The sequence below is a fragment of the Cebus imitator genome, unplaced genomic scaffold (assembly GCF_001604975.1).
Source record: "Cebus imitator isolate Cc_AM_T3 unplaced genomic scaffold, Cebus_imitator-1.0 Scaffold44, whole genome shotgun sequence".
Lineage (NCBI taxonomy): Eukaryota > Metazoa > Chordata > Mammalia > Primates > Cebidae > Cebus > Cebus imitator.
In genome coordinates this window covers 4,760,935-4,782,066 of record NW_016107359.1, presented here as the reverse complement: position 1 = coordinate 4,782,066, position 21,132 = coordinate 4,760,935, and the positions used below count along the sequence as shown (strand labels likewise).

The 21,132-nt window shown below is 40.5% G+C and overlaps 1 protein-coding gene and 1 long non-coding RNA gene across 5 annotated transcripts in view; both read right to left on the bottom strand.

Annotated features, from left to right (window-relative positions):
• The window catches only part of ZFR (zinc finger RNA binding protein), an 87,486-nt gene extending 67,671 nt beyond the window's left edge, over window positions 1-19,815 (bottom strand). For 2 of the 4 annotated variants that reach the window (XM_037737872.1, XM_017526816.2), the window contains exons 1-2: window positions 19,674-19,813; window positions 19,280-19,379 (exon numbers count right to left, since the gene is read on the bottom strand). In XM_037737872.1, coding sequence (XP_037593800.1) covers window positions 19,280-19,379; window positions 19,674-19,710 — 137 coding nt within the window. In that variant the 5' untranslated portion in view covers window positions 19,711-19,813. The other 2 variants (XR_005199891.1, XM_017526817.2) reach the window with 2 other exon arrangements.
• LOC108303056 lies at window positions 10,449-13,077 on the bottom strand. Its single transcript, XR_001824667.2, has 2 exons — window positions 11,623-13,077; window positions 10,449-11,535 (listed from the first exon to the last, which is right to left on the bottom strand). It is a non-coding gene; the product is annotated as an uncharacterized LOC108303056 (long non-coding RNA).
• Window positions 19,816-21,132: the final 1,317 nt, after the last annotated feature.

The following is a 21,132-nucleotide window of genomic DNA, read 5'->3' as shown; positions in this document are numbered from 1 at the left end:
AAAAAAAAAAAAAAAAAAAAAAAAAAAAAAGCCATCCTAATTGAAAACGATCAAGCCATCTGTTCACAGATGACATAATTTTATACATGGAAAACACTAAATATTCCACAAAAAACTGTTAGAATAAATGAAATAAGCAAAGTTATAGAATACAAAAATCAGTTGCATTCCTATATGTTAACGATAAACAGGCAATTAAGAAAACAATTCCACTTACAATAGCATCAAAAAGAATAAAAAACTCAGGCCGGGCACGGTGGCTGGCTCACACCTGTAATCCTAGCACTTTGGAAGGCTGAGGTGGGAGGATAATATATGAGATCTCTTCTGTACAAAAAAATACAAAAAAAAAAAAAAAATTAGTAGGGCATGGTGACACATGCTTGTAGTCCCACGTGGCTGAGGTGGGAGGATCACTCGAGCCCAGGAAAGGTCAGAGCTGCAGTGAGCCATAATTGTGGCAGTCTGGGCAACAAAGTCAGACTCACACACACACACACACACACACACACACACACCCCAAAAACAGCAAATAAAAAAAAAAAAAAAAAAAAAAAAAAACCACTTATAAATGAGGTGAAAGAGTGAAAGATATGTATACTAAAAACTATAAAACACTGCTGAAAGATTTAAAGACAAAAATAAATGGAAAGACAACCCATATTCATGGAATAGAAGAAATACTATTGTTAAGATATCAAGGCTGGGCACAGTGGCTCATGCCTGTAGACTCAGCACTTTGGGAGACTGAGGTGGGCGGATCATGAGGTCAAGAGATCGAGACCATCCTGGCCAACCTGGTGAAAACTTGTCTCTACTAAAAATTAAATAATCAGCTGGGCATGGTGGTACATGCCTATAGTCGCAGCTACATTGCTAGAACCTGGGAGACGGAGGTTGCAGCGATCTGAGACTGCACCACTGCACTCCAACCTGGCGACAGAGTGAGACTCTCTCAAAAAAAAAAAAAAAAAAAAGATAAAAGATGTCAATACTACCCAAAGTGATCTAAAGATTCAATGCATTTCCCATAAAAATCACAGTGATTTTTTTTTTTTTTTTTGCCAGAAAAGAAATCTATGCTAAAATTCCCGTGGAATCTCAAAAGACTCCTAATAGCCAAAACAATCTTAAAATAGAAGAACAAAGTTGGAGGTCTCACACTTCCTAATTTCAAACTATTAATAATCAAAACAGTGTAGTACTGGCATATAGACATATAGACAATGAAACAGAATAGAGGACCCAGATATATAGCCTTACATATACAGTCAAATCATTTTTGACAAGGATGCCCAGATCATTTGATGGGTTGTCTTCTCAACAAATGGTGTTAGGAAAACTGGATATCCACATGAAAAGGGAAAAAGCTGGAGCCTCACCTTACAAAATATACAAAAGTTATCTCAAAATGGATGAAAGATCTAAATGTAACAGCTCAAACGATAAAAATGCTTAGTAGAAAACACAGGAAAAAAGCTTCTTGACATTAAATCTGGCAATGATTTGTTGGATATGACATCAAAAGCACAGGCAACAAAATTAAAAATAGACAAATGAGACATCAAAATTAAAAACCTCTATGTGGCCGAGTGTGGTGACTCATGCCTGTAATCCCAGCACTTTTGGAGGCTGAGGCAGACAGATGACTTGAGGTCAGGAGTTCGAGGCCAGCCTGGCCAACATGGTGAATCCCTGTCTCTACCAAAAATACAAAAATTAGCCAGGTGTGGTGGCGTGCGCCTGTAATCCTAGCTACTTGAGAGGCTGAGGCAGGAGAATTGCTTGAACCCAGGAGAAGGAGGTTGCAGTGTGCCAAGATTGTGCCACTGCACTCCAGCTTAGGTGACAGAGTGAGACTACGTCTCGAAAACAAACAAAAACCTCTGTGCATCAAAGGACCCAATCAATAATGTGAAAAGACAACATGTAGAATGCGAGAAAATATCTGCGAATCATACATATGAAATTAATACCCAGAATATATAAAAAACTCCTACAACTCAACAAAAAGTCAAATAATCCAACTTAAAAATTGGCTGAAGACTTAAGTAGAAACTATACCAAAAATGACATACAAATGGCCAAGAAGCATATGAAAAGATGCTCAATATCACTAATTATCAGAGAAATGCAAATCAAAACCACGATGAGCTATCACCTCATATTTATTAGAAAGGCTTGTCTTAAACCAGAAAATAACAATTGTTTGAGACATGTGAGAGAAACTGGAACCCTGATGCACTGTTGGTGGGATTGTAAAACAGTTCAATTGCAACAGAAAACAGCATAGAGGTTCCCCCAAAAATGAAAAATACAACTATCATGTGACCCAACAATCCTACTTCTGGGCATACACAGAGTTGAAAGCAGGATCTCGAATAGATTATCTATGCATCCATCTTCAGAGCAGCACCAGTCACAAGACCCAAGAGGGGGATGCAACCCAAATGTTCATCAACAGAGGAATGAATAAACAAAGTGTGGTAAATACATGGCATATATTCAGTCTTAAAAAACAAAATCCTGTCATAAACTACAACATGGATGAATCTTAAGGACATCATGCTAAGTGAAATCGGCCAGTCACAAAGTGACAAACACTATATGATTCCACTTATATGAAGTATCTATAGTAGTAAAATTCACAGAAACATAAAGTAGAATAGAGGCTAACAGGGACTAGGGAGAGAGGAAAAGGGAGGATTGTTTAATGGGCATAGTTTCAGATTTGCAAGATGAAAAAGGTCTGGAGATGTTTCATAATGTGAATATACTTAACATCACTGAAATGTATATACTTAAAAATGATTGAGATGGTAAATTTTATTTTGTTTAACCATGATTTAAAAAAATGAAGATGACTAATGAATGAGTACTATCTCACTCCAAGTTAATTACTGCTACTTAAGATACTTTTTTACAGTAGCAAAACAACTGAACATTCAGCATTCAGCTAAGTAAACATAAAAGTACCCTAAAACTTTCCCAATAAAAAGTATCTTCATGTGGGGAAAATTTTTAAATGAATGAGAAGATAAGACCAAAAAAATGTAAAAACTTTGAAGCAAAAAACCACGAGTAGGCCAGGTGCAGTGGCTCATGCCTGTACTCTTAGCACTTTGGGAGGCTAAGGTGAGAGGACTGATTGAGCCCAGAAGTTCAAGACCAGACTGGGCAACATAGTGAGAACTCGTCTCTACAAAATAAAAATAATAATAAATAAATAAATAGTAATAATGAAAAAACTAGCCAGGTATGGTGGCACATGCCTGTAATCCTAGTTACTTGGGGGGCTGAGGTGGAAGGATTGCTTGAGCCCGGTCATGGAGGTTACTGTGAGATGTGACTGTGCCAGTGCACTCTACCACGGGTGACAGAGTGAGATCCTGATTCAGATTCTAGAAAAAAAAGACAAACAAAAACCACCATCAGTAAGCAAGGTTATTCTGATGGCATCTGCTGATCTCTGGAGGTCTAGAATGTAGCAGCTCTATACACTGCTATTGTTTTGCAAGGAGGTAAGGAATTTAAGTACAGAGTGCAAATCATATACTGCTTCATTCAAGACAGTTTTGCTACCAAAATAAAAGGGAGATGAATTAAACACTATGTTTAGGCCAGATACAATAGATCACGCCAGTAACCTCAACACTTTGGGAGGCCAAGGCAGGAGGACTGCTTGAGCCCAGTTCAGGACCAGCTTGGACAACATAAACCCGTCTCTATGAAAAATAAAAAATTATGGTGGCTCACACCTGTAATCCCAGCACTTTGGTAGGCCGAGGCAGGCAGTTCAACTGAAGTCAGGAGGAGTTCAAGACCAGCTTGGCCAACATGGTGAAAACCTATCTCTACTAAAAACACAAAAATTAGCCAAGTGTGGTGGCACACGCCTGTAGTCCCAGCTACTTGGGGAGCTGAGGCAGGAGAATCGCTTGAACCCAGGAGGTGGAAGTTATAGTGAGCCAAGATCGCACTACTGCGCTCCTGCCTGCATGACAGAGCAAGACTTCATCTAAAAAAAAAAAAAAAAAAAAAAAATTAGCCTAGCATGGAGGTGCATGTCTATAGTCCCAGCTATTCAAGAGGCTGAGACAGTAGGATTGCTTGAGCCTAGGAGGAGTCTGAGGCTTCAGTGAGCTGTGACTATGCTACTACACTTCAACCTGAGTGAAGAGGGAAACTCAAAACAAACAATAATAGTATGTTTAGTAGTTGGCTGACTTACATTATCTGACAAATACCTTTTATGAGGAATTAACGAGAAGTCACAGAGCAGCACCCATCTGACTACCACACTTTGAGTAGCATAAAAGCAGAGCGTCCCACTCGATGTTGGTGTTAGTTCTCAGGGAGAATGCACAGTGCATGAGGGGCCTAAGGCCCCAATTCTGTTGCCTGCAGCTGCAGTATCTCTTATCCAAGGCTCTAGTCTCTCAGCTTACCCAGCAAGCTACTGTACAAATATCACTTTCCATGTTAACAGAGACATGAAAGAATTGCGAAGCAACAGCTTAGAACTTTGGGACTGCTAAATGAACCACCACAGTAGGTGAATTAGAAAAAAGCCTTCTTCCATCTTTAAGGCAGAACTGTAAGAAACTTTTTCCTATCTGAGCCTTGGTTCTGGGTAAAGAGAAAAGACTTTCCTTAGGCACATGAAAATCTTCCCCTAGGTTTGGACTCTGGAATTCACATGATCTGACCAGGCAAATTCCTAACCAAGGGGTTAGTTTAATTCAGATTGGCTATCCATTATCTGAAATACATGGGACCAGCTATTTCCAATTTTGGAATATTAGCATTACACTTACTGATTGAGTGAGCCTAACTGGAAAATACTCAACCTGTGTAACTCTCGGCTGACAGTGCTTCCAGGTGGCACAAAATATTCTTCTGTAAATGTTGCAAATAATATTCTAACAAATAGGAAATCTCAATCAAAAAAATCCTAAGAAGCTGGGTACAGTAGCTCATGCTTGTAATCCCAGCACTTTGGGAGGTCAAAGAGGGAGAATCACTTGAGACCAAGAGTTTGGGACCAGGCTGGGTAACACATGGAGGCTCTGACTCTAAAAAAAATGGCTTTTTAAATATTAGCTAGGTATCGTGGGGTCCTGAAGGCTGGGGCAGGAGGACTGCTTGAGCCCAGGAGGTTGAGGCTGCTGTGAGCCACCACAGCACTTGGGTGACATAGCCTGGGGTGATGTTGCCTGGGACATAGCCTGGGTGACAGAGTGAGACCCTATTTCCACAACAACAACAACAACACCCAAGCGAAATACACTACAATGAGCAAAAGTGTACAGAATTTTAAAAAGTTTTTTAAGACCACAGCGTTAGAATTATTGAATACAAATATAGGCACATCTGAAGTAAAAGAGACTGTCAGAACTCAGAGAAAGGAACAAGATGGGTCAAAAACAACCAAATGAACTTTTAAAATTAAATAAACTGACAAATTAGGAACTCAGAAAAGTTACTGCATAAATAATTAGATATGGCTAGCAATAAACTGGTGAATCAGAAAACTATCTGTAAAAATTACCCAGAATGTACACGAAAAATATTAAGGAGGTTAAAAGATTTGGAAGACAGAATTTTAAAAAAAATGGTACCTTACATCTAATTGGAATTACAAATGGAGAGAAAGATTAGGAGAGAAGATAGAAAAAGAATGCCAGAGATTCTCTAAAATAATGAAAGATAATGATGTTCACATTCAGGAGGCCAAAGAAACCCCAAGTAGGACTAAGTAACCGGGAATCACACTAAGATACATCTAAGTAAAACTGTAATCACGAAAGAGATAAAGAAAAACTCTTCTAAGCAGCCGGAGGGAAAAAATTGCCTACAGAGACTAAGTGATGATTACTCAAGGAGGGAGAATTAAAGACATTTTAAGATTAAAAAAAAAACCAAAAAACCTCAGACTGGTTGTGGTGCCTCATGCTTGTAATCCCAGCACTTTGGGAGGCTATTGCAGGCAGATCACTTGAGTACAGGAGTTTAAGACCAGCCTGGGCATCGCGGTGAAACTCTGTCTGCACTAAAAAATACAAAAATTAGCCAGGCATGGAGGTGTACCTGTCATCCTAGCTACTCAGGGGGCTGAGGTGGGAGGACTGTTTGAGCCCAGGAGGCTGAAGCTTCAGTGAGCTGAGATCGCACCACTGCACTCCAGACTGGGCAACACAGTGAGACCTTGTCTCAAAAAAAGAAAAAAAAAGAGAAAAACCTGTTATTTTTAGACCCATGCTAATGGAAATTCTCAGAGTTACTTTAGAAAGAATAAAAATGATCTCAGAATGAATGAATGTTGAGCAAAAACAGTGGTAAATACGAAGGTAAACTTAAAATAATCAATGATCATATGAAACGATAATCGTGTCCAACAGTAATTGGTCACAGGGTTAAAAAAAAAATCTGAGATATATAACAACAGCACAAAATCAGGAGGACTGATTCAAGTTTAAAGCATTTTAAGTCTTTCTATTGGTGAGGGGGATAAAACTAATGACCAACTTTAGATTAAGTGAAATACTCATGTTACTATCAGAATATTCTATTTCTACAGTTATAAAGAAGTGGGAAAAATCTAAAGAAAACACAGACAGCTTCTGTTATTCACATTAGTTGCGCTTTTCATAACTTAGAAAACATACTGTTGTGTGCATGTTTCAATTTTGGGCAAAATAGCAATGTAACTGGTAGATACAACATTTCTTTCTCTTTCATGGCACACCAAACACAATCTTCCCCCTAGTACAAGTTTAATGCTCAATATTGTTGGACTTTTCTAGGTCAAATTGTGGCATTTTATCTATCTACAAAATTACTGACATTTAATGTCTTTAAATCAGGCATAACACTGGGGGAAAAAAAAGACAAACTTCCTTACAGAATCACCCCAAAGACAAAGCAACTGTAATTATTCCTTCCTTTGATTTTTTTTTTTTTTTTTTAAATGAAACAGAGTTTTATTGTTACCCAGCAAGTGCAGTGGCAAGATCATGGCTCAATGCAGACTGGACTGCCCGGACTCAGGTGATCTTCCCACCTCAGCTTCCCAAGTAGTAGCTGGGACTACATGTGTATGCCACCATATCTGGATTTTTTTTTTTTTTCTGACACAGAGTCTCACTTTGTCACCAAGGCTGGAGTGCAGTGGTATAAACATGGCTCAACCTCCCAGGTTCAAGTGATCCACCCACCTCAGTCTCTTAAGTAGCTGAGGCCACAGGCCCCTGCCACCCTGCCCGGCTCATTTTTTGCAGAGATGGGAGTCTCGCTACGTTGAACTGGGGATGTTGAGGGTACACTGAGCTGTGATTGCACCACTACAAGTCTGTACATCAAAGTTGAGCAGTTGGTTGTGTTTAGAGAACACGGTCCATATATCTTTCAGGGCAATATGGAATAAAAATTTGGGTTTACCATAACGGAGGAGATAGCTCACTAAATGTGAGGTGATGGCTCATTGTGGTTTTGATTTGCATTTCTCTGACAGTTAGAGATGTTGAGCATCTTTTCATATGTTTTGGCCATCTGTATGTCATTTTTGGTCAAGTTTCTATTTAAGTTTTTTTGCCAATTTTTATATTGGGTTATTTGACTTTCTGTTGAGTTTTAAGAGTTCTTTATATATGGTCTCAAACTTTTGAGCTCAAGTAGTCCTCTCCCCTCAGCCTCCCAAAGTGCTGGGATTACAGGTGTGAGCCACAGCACCTAGCTATTCCTTATTTTTGATGTTGTAATGTCATGCTCCCATTATCTTTACAATGTTATTATAACAATAATTTTATTACCATAGAATTTTAGAGGAAATTTAAATTCAGGTTCCATTTCTTCTTTTTATTTTTTGTGAGACAGAGTCTCACTCTGTCACCCAGGAAGGAGTGAAGTGCTGCAATCACAGTTCACTGTACCTCAACATCCCCAGCTCAAGTGATCCTCCTACCTCAGTCTTCTAAGAAGCTGGGACCACAGGCGTACTCCACCATGCCTGGCTAATTTTTTTTTTTTTTTTTTTTTAGAGACGAGGTCGCGCTATGCTACCCGGGCTGGTCTCGAATTCCTGAGCTTCAAGTGATCCTCCCGCCTCAGCCTCCCAAAGTGCTGAGATTATAGGCATGAACCATCGTGTCCTGCCACTTGATTTCTTCTTAAAAACTAGAATAAGATAGCTTATCCTACAATTTCTCCCAACTGATTAGAATGGCAGCCTACAGGGGATAGAGGTGGTTAAATGTTGTATGAAAACTCCTAATTTTCTTGTAATGTTTAACTTACCAGGAAAGACAGCTATCACCATTTCCCATCTGCATCCATTGAATCTTTTAAATTTTTTAAATTTAAAAGAGTATAAATTTTAAATTTAATTTAAAATTAATTTAAGAGTATAAATAAATTTTAAATTTAAGACTTTAAATAAATTTAAAATATAAATTATACTCATTTAATACATAATTTCCATTAAATTAAGGGATAAGGAAAAAAATTACTAGAAACTTTTATAAATAAGAATTACAGTAAAAAAAATTATAGAAAACCCGAAATATTATTCCATATTCCCCTGATTTCAAAGGTATATGAACCAAGTTCTCTAAACACAGCTAACTGCTCAACATTGATGCAAAAACTTGTAACATGTCCATCTCACAAATGCTGACCCCAGATTTGAAATATATCTCCAACGGGTTCTATGTACTTCTGGTTCTTCTTGCACTTGCAGGGTCAAAATGCAATCCATAAAAAATTTTTCTGAAATGTCTGATGGCTCATATTTTGTTAAAGAGATGGCCATCTTCTTTACTCCATAACTGCAATTTTCAATTTTAGATTTGGAATGTCTAATCCAATAACTCATTTCTACACCAACTAGTTTTTTCCAATTACCTTAGTATAAAACATCTGTTTTCGGCATTTGTCCACTAATGAACCATATCAAGTATATTCCGGTGCACAAACATCACAAAAGATTAAAGAATTCACCAGGCACACTGGCTCAGGACTGTAATCCCAGCACTTCGGGAAGCCAAGGCAGGCGGATTGCCTGAATTCAAGAGTTTGAGACCAGCTTGGGCAACATGGCAAAAACCCCATCTCTACAAAAATAAGCTGGGCATGGTGGCACATGCCTGTAGTCCCACCTACTCAGGGGGCTGAGGAGGATCACTTGAGCCTGGAAGGCGGAGGTTTGCAGTGAGCCAAGATTGTGCCACTGCATTCCAGCGTGGACTGGAGTTTGAGACCCTTGTCTCAAAACAACAACAACAAAAGATGAAAGAATTCTGCCACGTATCTGCTTAGCAAAATATGATATTCTGGTTCTTGTCACAGAATATTACATAATGAGGCCGGGCGCGGTGGCTCAAGCCTGTAATCCCAGCACTTTGGGAGGCCGAGGCGGGTGGATCACGAGGTCAAGAGATCGAGACCATCCTGGTCAACATGGTGAAACCCCGTCTCTACTAAAAATACAAAAAATTAGCTGGGCATGGTGGCGCGTGCCTGTAATCCCAGCTACTCAGGAGGCTGAGGCAGGAGAATTGCCTGAACCCAGGAGGCGGAGGTTGCGGTGAGCCGAGATCGCGCCATTGCACTCCAGCCTGGGTAACATGAGTGAAACTCCGTCTCAAAGAAAAAAAAAAAACAAACAAACAAACAAACAAAAAAAACAATATTACATAATGAAGTCCTTTCTAGTGAATGACTAACTGAATGAGAATGCCATTATTTCCTTTTTAATCCTTAGAAATATATTGTTTATGTACTGATTATTGACTTTGAAAAATTCATGTAGGATGACATTATCAACTAAGACTTGTAGCCTGAGATTTTTGCTTATACAATTTCAATATTATCATCAGTCTAGAGGGGTGCTTTTTGCATTCACCTTCTGATATATCTGATAATTGGGAAACATTTTCTTGTGTCAACTTTATTCTCCTTTGCTGGTATGGGCAGAGAAAGAACAATTCTGAATTCTCAACTGTGTTGAAGCCAACTATGAAGTTAGTGTCTCTTTCTTTTCTAGCTTCTTGAATGAAGATGCAATACTTGGGTAATGCAATATCAACCAGTTATTTCCCTACCGTACCACCCTTCTAGGTGATTCCAACATTCTTCCATTTTCCAATTATATTAGTCCTTAACATAGCTGGGAATATGTGATAAGAGGAAATAATTCCTAGAATGATAAAACAGCAAAATGTTTAAGATCCCATGATGTAAATCTTGCAAAATAGGATGAATTTTATTCCATTTTGAAAAATAAAGGAAATGTTTTGTTTGGAAGGCCTCTAAGAAAGAATAAAATTCATGGTATGTCAATCCTTGTAACCAGAACTAGTCAAAAAAACTCACTAACTATTGGGTACAATAAACCCTGATGGATACCATAAATTAATTAAAACTAACTGCTCTATAACTTTCTTTTTTAAAGACCGGGTTTCACTCTGTCACCCAGGCTGAAATGTAGTAGCTGAATCAAGGCTCAACGCAGCCTTGACCATCCCAGGCTCTGGTGATCCTCCTACCTCAGCCTCTCAAGTAGCTGGGACCACAGGCATATACTATGATTACAGGCTAATTTTTGCAGAGGTGGGTAGATTGCTTGCGGTCTAGCAGGTCTTGAATTCCTGGGCTCAAGCAATCCACCTACGTCAGCCTTGCAAAATGCTGGGATTACAGGCATGAACTATCATGCCCAACCTCTGTAACTTTCTATATTCAAGAAAAACAAATCCTTCATCATTTCTCAAATGTATTAACATTTCTTCAAGGAAAGGTATGAATATTCACACTGAGTGAGATGGGAAAAAAAACTAACCTTCTGTCAATTCAGTTTTTACTGTCAAGCTTTTACAAGCTTACTCCAAATATTTTTGGAAGTGTGTGAATTTCATAAATGTGGGTGAAGCATTACAGACTTCTAAATATAAAGCTAGGAGAACCAGATATTCTGATAGTAACTTAAACAGAAGAATGTTATCATTAAATTTACATTTCACAGAGACCATTGCGCTTACAGTATAAAATGGTTTGCTAAGGGGCAGGATTGAGGAAGAGAAGCTATGAAGCCATTTTCAAAGATCACAGCACTCTTTGCTTTCATCTACATGGTTATTGTTTAAACAGCATTTTTATTGTTTTCCCCATTGAAAAAAGCGTATTTCTTCAAATCTATTGTCAAAGACATGCCTTGCCCATTTAGTGCTTACTACCATGCTAATAGTTTATTTTATACTATAGCTTTTCCCAGAAATAAAATATAAATTCAAAAAAGTTATTTTCATTTGATTTCACACAGTGCTTCCCAATAATTTAAGCCCATATGACCTCTAGAACTCTTAAGTATCTATATGACCACTAGACTACAAACTTATTTTAAGCAAAATTTTATGCTAATCTTTCTGTAGCTCCAAGTGATCAAATTCTAGTTTTCCTAAATAGGCTAGTCATTAAAATTATACCGATAATTTGATAACTGTACTAAATCCCTAATCTAGCCTCTGTAAAGCTGACAACCTTGCTATCATCTTTTGGTTTTCATGACCCCTGGCTCTCTGTCCTCCCAGTATTTCTTTTTTTCCCTGGCCCTACCTTTTTGGTAACCACGGTTGTATTCTTTATTTTTCTTTAAGTAATTCAAAACATGTCTACTGAATGCTTGATATATGCCAGGGAGTGTACCTTCTCTGGTTTCATCCATATTCACCAGCCATCTACTGAATAATGGCTAACACTGATAGGGATATAATATATGCCAGATACTGTTCTGAACACTTCACAAATAATGTTTTCTTTTCTTCTTTATTTTATTAATAATAGAGACAGAGTCTCACTTTGCTGTTCATGCTGGTCTCAAACTCCTGGGATTAAGCAATCCTCCCACCTAGGCCTACCAAAGTGCTAGGGTTACAGGTGTTAGCCATTGCCAGGTCCACTTTACAAATAATACCGAATCCTCAAAACAATACAATCGAGAATGTAAAAACCTCTTGGGATGCCGATAATCTTGTTTTGTTTATAATTTGAGTGCAAGTTACAAAGGTATACTCAGTTTATTACATTTCATTAAACTATCCTCTTATATGTGCAGTTTTCCTGTAAGGCAAAGAAAATATTATCTTAAATTTATAGATTAAAAAATTAACAAGAACTGTTTGCCCAAGATCACATGGCAGGTAATAGGAGGAACCAGATTCAGCTCAAGCAGTCTGACTTCAGAGCCAACTCAGTCTCTGTAACAATCATGCAATCCAGATATTCCTGTCTTGGCTCAATACTTTTCCTTTGTCTAAAATGACCTTCCCTCAGTTTTCAGAATGAAAGAACACAAAGTCTACCTCAAACTCCATAGTCAAAATCCTCCAATTTCCCATTTTAGTATTTCATTAAAACTTTATTATAATGGCATAGTTATTTGTAGGTGCATTTGTCTCTACCCTCAGAAATGTACACCCCGAGAGCAGGTACTATGCATACTGTAGATGCTCACAAAATATTAATTACTCCCTACAAATGCATTTTAATATAAAGTATATACAAGACTAATACTCAAATAAAACAAAAAAGCGCAGCGTTTAGTTCATTCACTTTATCTCTGTAAATATGAATTAAATGCTGTACAGCACATGGCTTTTATGAAATAAGAAGAAATAATACACTCAGAATAATTACTCTAATCCTGTATTCTGACAGAATGGTGTCATGGACAATTAATGGACAAGCACAGGTGTACTCCTCCACACCTTTAGTAAGTAGACTAAAGATGCATCCAAATAATTCTAAAATACTTCATCAATTACAACATTTATAAGCCTGAATGGTCTTCTCATTAACCTGATATGTCTGAGTAATAATGTACTTGATTTTTTTTTTAACAACTACATCTATTTAAACAGACATATATTAGATACATATTCGAATCCAACTGCCTATATAAGCATATCTGTCTCTGGGATCTCTATTTTATTATTTTTTTTGAGACAGAATTTTGCTCTGTTGCCCAGGCTGGAGTTTATAACGGCACAATCTCGACTCACTGCAACCTCTGCCTCCCAGGTTCAAGCAATTCCCTGCCTCAGCCTCCCAAGTAGCTGGGATTATAGACGCCCACCACCACACTCAGCTAATTTTTTTTTTTTTGTATTTTTAGTAGAGACGGGGTTTCCCCATCTTTGCCAGGCTGGTCTTGAACTCCTGACATCATGATCCACCTGCCTTGGTCTCACAAAGTGCTAGGATTATAGGCGTGAGCCACTGCACCCAGCCGGAATCTCTATTTTAATTCAATGATCTATCCCTGTACCAACTGCCTATCCCTGTACCAATACTACATTTTTCTATGAGTAATGTTTTAATATCTGATATTACAAGTCCTTATCATTTCTGCAAGACTTTCATGACAATTTTTAACTGAACACACTTTTTTACTATATACATTAAAATCCTTTTATCAAGTTATCCCAAAAATCCTATGAGGTTTTTATTGAAGTAATACTAAATATGTAGATTAATTAAGAGATAATTTGATGGCACTGGTTTTTCACTCATGAACACAGTCCATCTTTGTCATCTTTTATGACTTTTTTATCCTACTGTATTTTCTTCTCAAAGTGTTTTTTGAGTATCTCATTTGTTTTATCCTGCTTAATTAATAGGTTTGGTGGCTATACATAAACAGCATTTATAACCTAATTCAATATTGATGAAATAAGAATGCTACTGATTTTCCCTGATCTTCTGAGACAGAGTCTCACTCTTGTTGCCCAAGCTGGAATGCAATGGTGTGACCTTTGCTTACCACAACTTTCACCTCCTGGGTTCAAGTGATTCTCCTGCCTCAGCCTCCCGAGTAGCTGGGATTAAGGCATGTGCCACTACTCCTGGCTAATTTTGTATTTTTAGTAGACATGGGGTTTCTCCATGTTGGCAGGCTGGTCTTGAACTCCCAACCTCAGGTGATCCGTCCACCTTGGCCTCCTGAAGTGCTGGGATTACAGGTGTGAGCCACCATGTAATCTAGCCCTTGCTTGACCTTAGACCCAAAAATTTGCTGCACTCTTACTAGTTCTCACATTTTTGCCTGACAAGCATAATAATCATGTTACCTGTAAATAAAAACTTTCCTTTTTTCTCTATTAGTAATGAAGACTCCAAATGTTTTACTTTTAAAACATTTTACCGTTAACTCTCTATACAAATATATGATAGATATTAACCAAGGAATCCTTCTAAAACCCTTATATTATTACTTAGTTCTCTACAGGAAACAGCATTGGTAGAAATGCCTACTGATAATCAGGCACTAGGCTAGAAAATTTTATATTTAAACTTCACCTCAAGGCAAGTTAGGTGGGGAAACCAAGTCTTAGAAAGGTTGAGGCTTGTCCAAGCGCATGAAGGGATGGAGTTGGGATTCAAAGCCCATGTATCTGGTTCCAAAGTTATGCCCTTTTGTTCATACTGTACTATAAGGCAGTTTACAAAAGTATATTCAAGTATATACCTATTCTATACAGGGATATTCTGGCTCACCCTACTCTATTAAGACTAATAGCCATTATATCATCAGTGTAACAGCAACAGTCCTTTTGGAAAGAAAATTTTCATATTTCAAGCTTATCCATGCAGAGTGCATCCTAAGGTCTCTGATTCAACAATGGAAGGGTTGTTATTAGCCGCTGCTGTATTTTTTTTTTTGTAAAGCCAGTAAATTTCCATCACCAAGGTTGATTTTAAAAACCTGTTTACCTGGTTTTTTCACCTTCTCAGTGTTTAATCCTTTTCTACCTTACTAGTGTTACTTTTATTCTTTCCTGAATTCAAGACACAATATTCTTAGCACTACATTCAAATAAAAAGCAAAAAAAAAAACAGAGAAAGGAAAAAAGGAAAATTCATTAGCTTAGCAGCCTATCCAAGCTACTGTTTGTCTACCCAAGTTATCCCATCCTTTAGGAACAGAAGACCGTAAGACATCCCAAAATCATCTCATCATAGATGAGACACTTTCTTCTGACTGGCAGATGCTTAGGGTCCAGCAACAATCAAAATCCTCTTACTAGTATATCCAAGGTTTTTATAAAGTATAAGTAAGAAAAAGTGGCCGTTTACAACTCTCAACAAGGCTGGGCGTAGTGGCTCATGCCTGTAACCCCAGCACCTTGGAAGCCCATCACAGGAGGATCACTTGAGCTCTGGGGTTTGAGGCTGCAGTGAGCTATGATCACCAATACTAAGCAGCCTGGGGACAGAGCGAGACCATGTCTTAAAACAAAACAAAACAAAACAAAACAAACAAAAACCCAACCCTCAAAGAAACTGTTATGTCCTATTAATTGTGGGATATAATGGGCTTATTTTATAATGTTTATTACATATGCTTTATAAATGCATATGCCACAAATTCTCCTGAAAAACTGAAGAACTCCTATCAGAACTTCTCTATCACTGTCAATGAAGAAATAGGAAAAAAAATGATTTTTGATCCTATGAAGCTATTAGAAAGTTTTTTCTCTGAAAATTATTTTTCCTCATAATCTTTGCTACCCTAAAGTCGTTAGAACTGTCATAACAGTTCTTTCCCCAAGCTTTATTTAAAAATAAAACTAGATTTGTGTAAGTGCATTTTTTAAACAAAAAAGGTACTGTAACAGGTTATCTACCCAACCAAGTTCCCTTTTGGCCATGAAGCCATTCCTATATTTTCACCATGTCTGAAATCTGCTTTCTACTGTGCATCCTCAAATTAACATGCTGTGAGAAATGTACACATGTAAACACATTCAAAGGAATACTTAACTGGCATATTTCTTTGACTTAAATATGAAACAGGAGAAAAAATTCCATAGTTTATGGGACTTATAACACAAAGATTGAGAAACGCTTACCATAAAATTGTCTAATATGCATTAACACAAATGAAAAACAGTTGAATGAATCTGAAATATTAACAAGCTAAAAAGTCTAAATCTAAAATGCATTTAATCAAATACCTTACAGAGCTGTAATAAAGAAAACTAAGAGCTGGAATTACATTTATCTTATTTTATTTTGAGATGGAGTCTGGCTCCGTTACCCAGGCAGAGTGCAATGGCGCTATATCAGCTCACTGCAACCTCTGTTTCCTGGGTTCAAGTGATTCTCCTGCCTCAACCTCCTGAATAGCTGGGATTACGGGTGTCTGCCACCATGCCCAGCTAATTTTTGTGTTTTTAGTACTAGGTATGGGGGGTGTGGGGGGTGTCACTGTGTTGACCAGGCTGGTCTCAAATTCCTGACCTCAGGTGATCCACCCGCCTCAGCCTCCCAAAGTGCTGGGATTACCGGCATGAGCCACCGCGCCTGACCTCTGGAATTACATTTAGGTGTAGAATATTTACTTTCAGTTATCTGTATTCAATGACAGGAAAAGCAATTTAGTCACATCATTCACACATAAATACAGTCATCCCTCAATATAAGCAAGGGACTGATTCCAAGACCGCTACGTATACAAATATTCACAAAATCCCACAGTAGGCCCTGTGAAACCTGCAAATACAAAAAGTTGATCCTCCATGAATACTCTATTTTCTATCCAAATTTGATTGGAAAAAAAAAAAAAAACCCAAATAACAAAAATCTTCATGTTTTCATATGAAGGAGTGAACTGCACTTAAGATTTTCCTTTGTTTGAGATCTTTCAAATGTGAAAAAACATTAGCAAAGTAGACCCTGGTCTTCTATCTCTAAAGTTCCATTATAATTATTTCCAGTCAGGAAGAAAAATTAGCATAATCACCGCACTTTTTGCATGTGCTTTTGTTATGAAGGTTATTTATTCATCTTCCTTGCCAAAATTCCCAGTATTATTGGGCCTGATTTCTTGTCATTAAATGCAAACAATTTTCATGAACTATGTTTATATATAAGGACTTATATACAAGAATGCCTTAGTTTTAACAATATACGTGTAACGGCAAAAGACTAGTCTTTTCTCATCGGATGTACACTTAATTTAGTAACCTGCTGTTACAGTTTAAACTTTGAGTTTCAAGGTAAAAAAAAATTATTAGAAACAGAAATTTTGTCATGGTTCCCTATATTGGGATAAAACAATACATATAAATATTTTATCAAATAATTATTAAGTATCTTTAAATCAGCATTTCCTTCCTTCATTTCTATCTGTAGGTCTACATTTAGGGAAAAAATATTTCAGAAGTGCCACAAAGAACTCATCAATTTTCAGTAAATAAAGTTAATAATCCAACAAATCTATCACTCAACCCATATTAGGAAAACAGAAAAAACCACAGTAAAACAAGTATAATTTTAATGGTTAAATACAGTCTTCTAGACGGAACACTAGTATTTGCCAGCAGCAGATTTACGGCACAGATGCTGATTAGCTATCTCGTTTCTCAGAAAAAGATGTTTTTTCTTCCTCTCCTCAAAAATTATTAGCCCTACTAAAATCTCAGAATTCACCACTATATAATTCATCCCTGTAACCAAAAACCACTTGTACCCTAAAAGAAGCTGTTGAATTTTTTTTAAAGCCCTAAAAGATTTTATTGAAGTAGCTGAAATTTTTTAATTATCAAAAATTATAAGCAAAGGATTTACTAATACTTGAAATGCCCCAAAACTTTGCTGTAGTAATTTGTCATCTCAGTGCTTTTTCTAAAATGAAGGCCTTAAGAAAAAACACTTGTAAAATGCCACATGGCAGTCAACAATTAGTATAATCTAGTTTCGCCAATATAATGCACATTTATACATTCTCACATCTCAATAGAGTCTTAAGTAGTGTCTTATTTTAACTGGCAGTATTTTTTTTAGTACTACAATGGTACTTTTTACAATAAATGGCATCTTAGGGATGCCATGGAATATGGCCAACTTGGCTTCTCAGAACCACAAGTTTCAGCCCAAAAAGACAGTTTGCCCAGCATCTCATTTTACAGATGATAATGAAAACTCAAACATACGAAGTTCCCAACATCATAAGATCAAGAGCAAAAGAGGCTGGTGTGGTGGCTCATGCCTGTAATTCTGGCACTTTGGGAGGCCGAGGCAGGACCTGAGTTCAGGAGTTTGAGATCAGCCTGGGTAACACAGATCCTTTCTCCGTAAGAAAATTATTTATATATATAAAAACAAGAGCAAGAGAGACTGAATTTGGGTCTTCTGGCTCCCAATGATGTCCTTTCCATTAAACAATGAGCCTCCTGAAGTAAATCAGATGAAAAAGCTGCCTGGGTTTAATCAACATCTAATATACATAAAAAGCGTATCACACAGGGAGCCGTGTGTGCTTCTGTCCCGAATCAAAAGACTGTCTCGGGCTGACTCAAAACTAACAATTTAAAAATCCAGTGTCTTGTGTGTGTGTTTGTCTTTGATAAGATGTACAACGAACTACAGACACTTTAGAAATGAGAGCTTCCCTTAAGGTAGAGATTCCATCCGGAGCATTACAATGACTCAGTGCTATCTCACTTGCATCTTCTCCCCCACTCACCCCTGCAGGGAAAAGAGCCCCCAAGGTGAATGACAGGCCCACCTGGGACCTCAACTCCAGAAACTTCGCACATCTTTTCCAGTCTAACAGCTACACAATTTACAGGTGGTTGGTATGTGAACGTCTCTCCTAGCAGGAAAAACTTAAAAGGAACCCGATGAACGCAGTGACACACGCAGTTTGTCAACGGGGCTCGCTGGTGATGGAGCGTCTGGGGAAGAAGCCCCAAGACGGAGAAGGTACCCGAGACTACGACACGTTATCAGGGCTCCGGGGGTTGAAGCACCAGGCGACGACGCAGAGAGGCGTCGCAGAAGCCAGTGGACCTGCGACACGGCACTCCCCGTGAGGTCCCTTCGACCACCCTCTTCCTTCCCCCCAAGTGGGAAGAAGAAGGGAGGTGGGGGCTGGATGCGCGGAGGCGGGGACTGGGGGCTTGCGGGCGGCGGTGGCGGCTCTGCTTGGAGGCCGCGGGAGGCCATTTTAACTACGGGGCTGCCGTAGGGCCCTGCGGCCTCCAAGTCCCTCACCTCCCGCGTCTCTACCTGCCCCCACAGGGGGCCGCTCCCCGCCGCGGGCCGGGCCGGGCAGAGCAGGGCGGGGCGGGAAAGGCGCGGGGCTGGACTGGGTCGGACCGGGCCTGCAGCGGGCCGGAGCTCTAGGCTGGCGGGGGGCGGGCGCGGGGGCGTCGCGTCGGCGGGATCCCAGCAGAGGGGCACGCAAGGGGGGAGCAGGGAGAGGGCAGGGTGCCGTTACCTATATTGGGCCGCAGCCGCCGCCGCCGCCGCCCCGCTGTGGGTGAATCCAAAGTAGTTGCCGGTCGCCATTTTGGCATCTTCCCCCAGCCGGCTGGGCACTGCGGCGGGCACGGAAAGTCGGGTCCCATGGCGGGAGGAGAGACGCAGAGAAGCCGAGACGCCGAGGGAGGGCAAAGAGAGAGGAGAGAGAGGCGCCGTGAGAGCAGCCCTGGCGGGGCCCGGGCCGCGGCCGCGCCGCCTCCCCCTCCCGGCTCGCACTCCCTCACTCACTCGCACGCCCGGGTGGCGGCCGCCGCCTCCTCCCCGGAGCCTGCCCCAACCCCCGCGCCTCCCCGCTGCCCGGGGCCAGGGAAGGGGCCGGGCAGAGGCCTCGTGGGCCACATTAGACTCACCATAGGTAAAAGAAACTACAGGGCATATGGGAATCATGGGCTCGGGCTGCTGCTGCTGAACTCTGAACTCTCACCCGCTGCCTCCCTCCTCTGCCCCGCTCCTCCTCAGCGGAGAACAGACCTCCGCCTCCGGCCGCACTGCGCAGGCGCGGCCGTGCTCGGCATCCTGGGAGCTGTAGTCCCCGCCGCCTTCGCGGCTCCCCCGGGCGCGTGCTGTGGCCTCGGCTGTGCGGGCGCTGGGAGGCCGGCGGGGGAAGACGGGCCTGGCCTTCTCCGAAGTGGTGACGCCGCGCGGCCGCGGGGCGACTGGGGCGCGTGCCGGGAGCGCCTCGCCCGGCCTCGGAGGAGTCGGGGAGCGTGACCAGAGAGCGTGACGTCTGTTCGCCTTTCTTCTTACTTTCCACTCGTTGCCTTCACTTTTGCGTGTTCATTTATTCTCTGCCTCCCTGTCTTCCTCGCCTCTGAATTTTTCGGTAGAATTCCAGCTGGACGATTTAGGATTTTGCCTTATTTCCTGCTTTCGCGCAGCTTTCCCCCAACCTCTGAAGTGCGGAGGGAGGGAGAAGGAGAAGAGAGAAACAGAAAAAGGTGGAAAGTGCTTTTCTGCTGGACTAAAAGCACACCCCAAACATTCCTCCTGTACACACCTCTTTTCATACCCTTCCCTGGATCTGCACCCGCTCCCTGAGCCATCCGGCGGGTATCAATCACCCCTGAGGGTGTCAGGCACTGTTGTAGGTGCTGGAGTTACAGTAGGGAACAAAACAAAGTCCCCATTCCCGTGGAGTTTACGTTCTAGGAGCGGGTATATGTCAGACAATAGCCAGTAGCCCAAACACAGAAAGTCTGTCTGATGGTGACTGGAGCTTCAAGCATGAAGCAGGGTAAGGACAGTAAGGTTAAGGGAGGTACTCTTTCTTTCCTTTTTTTTTTTTTTGACGGAGTCTCTCGGTCATCCAGGCTGCAGTGCAGTGGTGCGATCTCACTGCAACCTCTGCCTCCTGGGTTTAAGCAATTCTCCGACTCAGCCTCCAGAGTAGCTGGGATTACAGGCACATGCAACCACGTCTGGCTAATTTTTTGTATTTTTTAGTAGAGACAGGGTTTCACCATCTTGGCCAGGCTGGTCTTGAACTCCTGACCTCGTGATCCACCTGCCTCTGCCTCCCAAAGTGCTGGGATTACAGGCTTGAGCCACCGCGTCTGGCCAAGGGAGGTGCTGTTTCATGTAGAGTGTGGTTAGGGAGACCACTTGAAGGAAGGAAGGACAGACCCGGGAGATCCCTGCAGGAAGAGCAGCAAGTGGAAGGGTCTGATGCAAGAATGTTCAACAGCAAGATCAGTCTGGCTGGAACCCAGTGAGAGGGAGAGCAGATCAGGTGAGGGTGCCAGATCTTTCATGGTAAGGACAGAACAGTACTTGCCCCCATGTAAGCATTTTTTTTTCTTTACCCGTGTT